The sequence below is a fragment of the Aplysia californica genome, unplaced genomic scaffold (genome assembly GCF_000002075.1).
Source record: "Aplysia californica isolate F4 #8 unplaced genomic scaffold, AplCal3.0 scaffold00302, whole genome shotgun sequence".
NCBI lineage: Eukaryota > Metazoa > Mollusca > Gastropoda > Aplysiida > Aplysiidae > Aplysia > Aplysia californica.
The window spans coordinates 45,085-46,246 of NW_004797572.1; the positions used below are offsets into that span (position 1 = coordinate 45,085).

The 1,162-nt window shown below is 42.6% G+C and overlaps 1 protein-coding gene across 1 annotated transcript in view; it reads right to left on the bottom strand.

Moving 5' to 3' along the window:
- LOC101848598 (polypeptide N-acetylgalactosaminyltransferase 5) overlaps positions 1 to 1,162 on the bottom strand; it is a gene marked incomplete in the record, with an annotated part of 67,468 nt that overhangs the window by 20,707 nt on the left and 45,599 nt on the right. The window contains 2 exon segments of the mRNA XM_013084554.2: positions 223 to 395; positions 861 to 1,014. Coding sequence (XP_012940008.1) covers positions 223 to 395; positions 861 to 1,014 — 327 coding nt within the window.

A 1,162-nucleotide genomic window follows, 5' to 3' on the forward strand; every position in this document is an offset into this window, starting at 1 on the left:
GTGTCAAAGCATGAGAAAACAACAATTCAAACTGACCGCCGCACCCTGCGTAGGCTTATCACTACTAATGATCTACAAGGTTGTGGGCTTACTACACGGGTGTGTCAGCCCACAAGGAATCTAGGTCAGTAGCGCGCAGATGGCCTGATTATATGACCGTCTAGCCCCTGGGTGAAGTGAGGAGAGCACACCTTATACATATTTTTGTGTGGTTCAACCTACCCATATCCGAGAAGTCATCTACGAGAATAATCTCCTCAATCAGCTCTGGAGGGGATTTGCTCAGGACGCTGTGGATTGTCCTCAGCAGCACGGACCACGCCTCGTTGTAGAAGCAGATGATGACGCTGGCTTTCGGCAGTTTGGACAGGTCTCCGTAATCCTCTTGTTTACACCTAAAGGAGATTGATTTTTTCAAAAAAGATTCATAAATGTCGTCTTCAAGTTACAAGGAAAGACATCGACAGGTTAAGTAAGAGGCCCTAAAGTCTGACCACATGCCTCTCATTTTTCTGCTTAATTTGTTTAGCAATGGCATAATTACAATAGATAAGAATAAAATAATATAAATAAAGTCGATACATTCTCACTTGGATCCACACATGTGACACGTAATAAGAAAGATGAAAATGCCACCGTGCGTAAATTCAAACGCAACTTTAACACTTCAATCAAAACACGACAAAAAAGGCAGAGATCATTAATACCCCCCCCCCAAAAAAAAATAAAATAATAAAAAATAAAAAACACACTCACAAACAGGCGCACAAACACTCCCCTTTACACATAAACATTTTTTTTCATAAACATACACACACACACACAAAAACCCCAACACAAACAAACTTCACGAGACTCACACGTTATTCCTGAAGTCCGGTGTCTCTCTCTGTGTGGAGATCTGTAGACTGGCAAACTCGTTGTACTGATGATTCTTCCAGCCCTCATCGAAGTTGGCCCGGTCCTGAGGGCTCAGGGCGTTGGGGTCGAACCGCACCGCCTTCCCGTACTCGCCTGTTTCACGGTATCCAAAAGAAAAAAAAAGTTATGTAGGTTTTTCTACGCCCCCATGGACACAATATAGCTCATTCAGGAGGCTGGCTTCCGATCCTATTTGTCAGGCCCAACAAGTATAAATGTTTATATAATTAAACAAAAAATA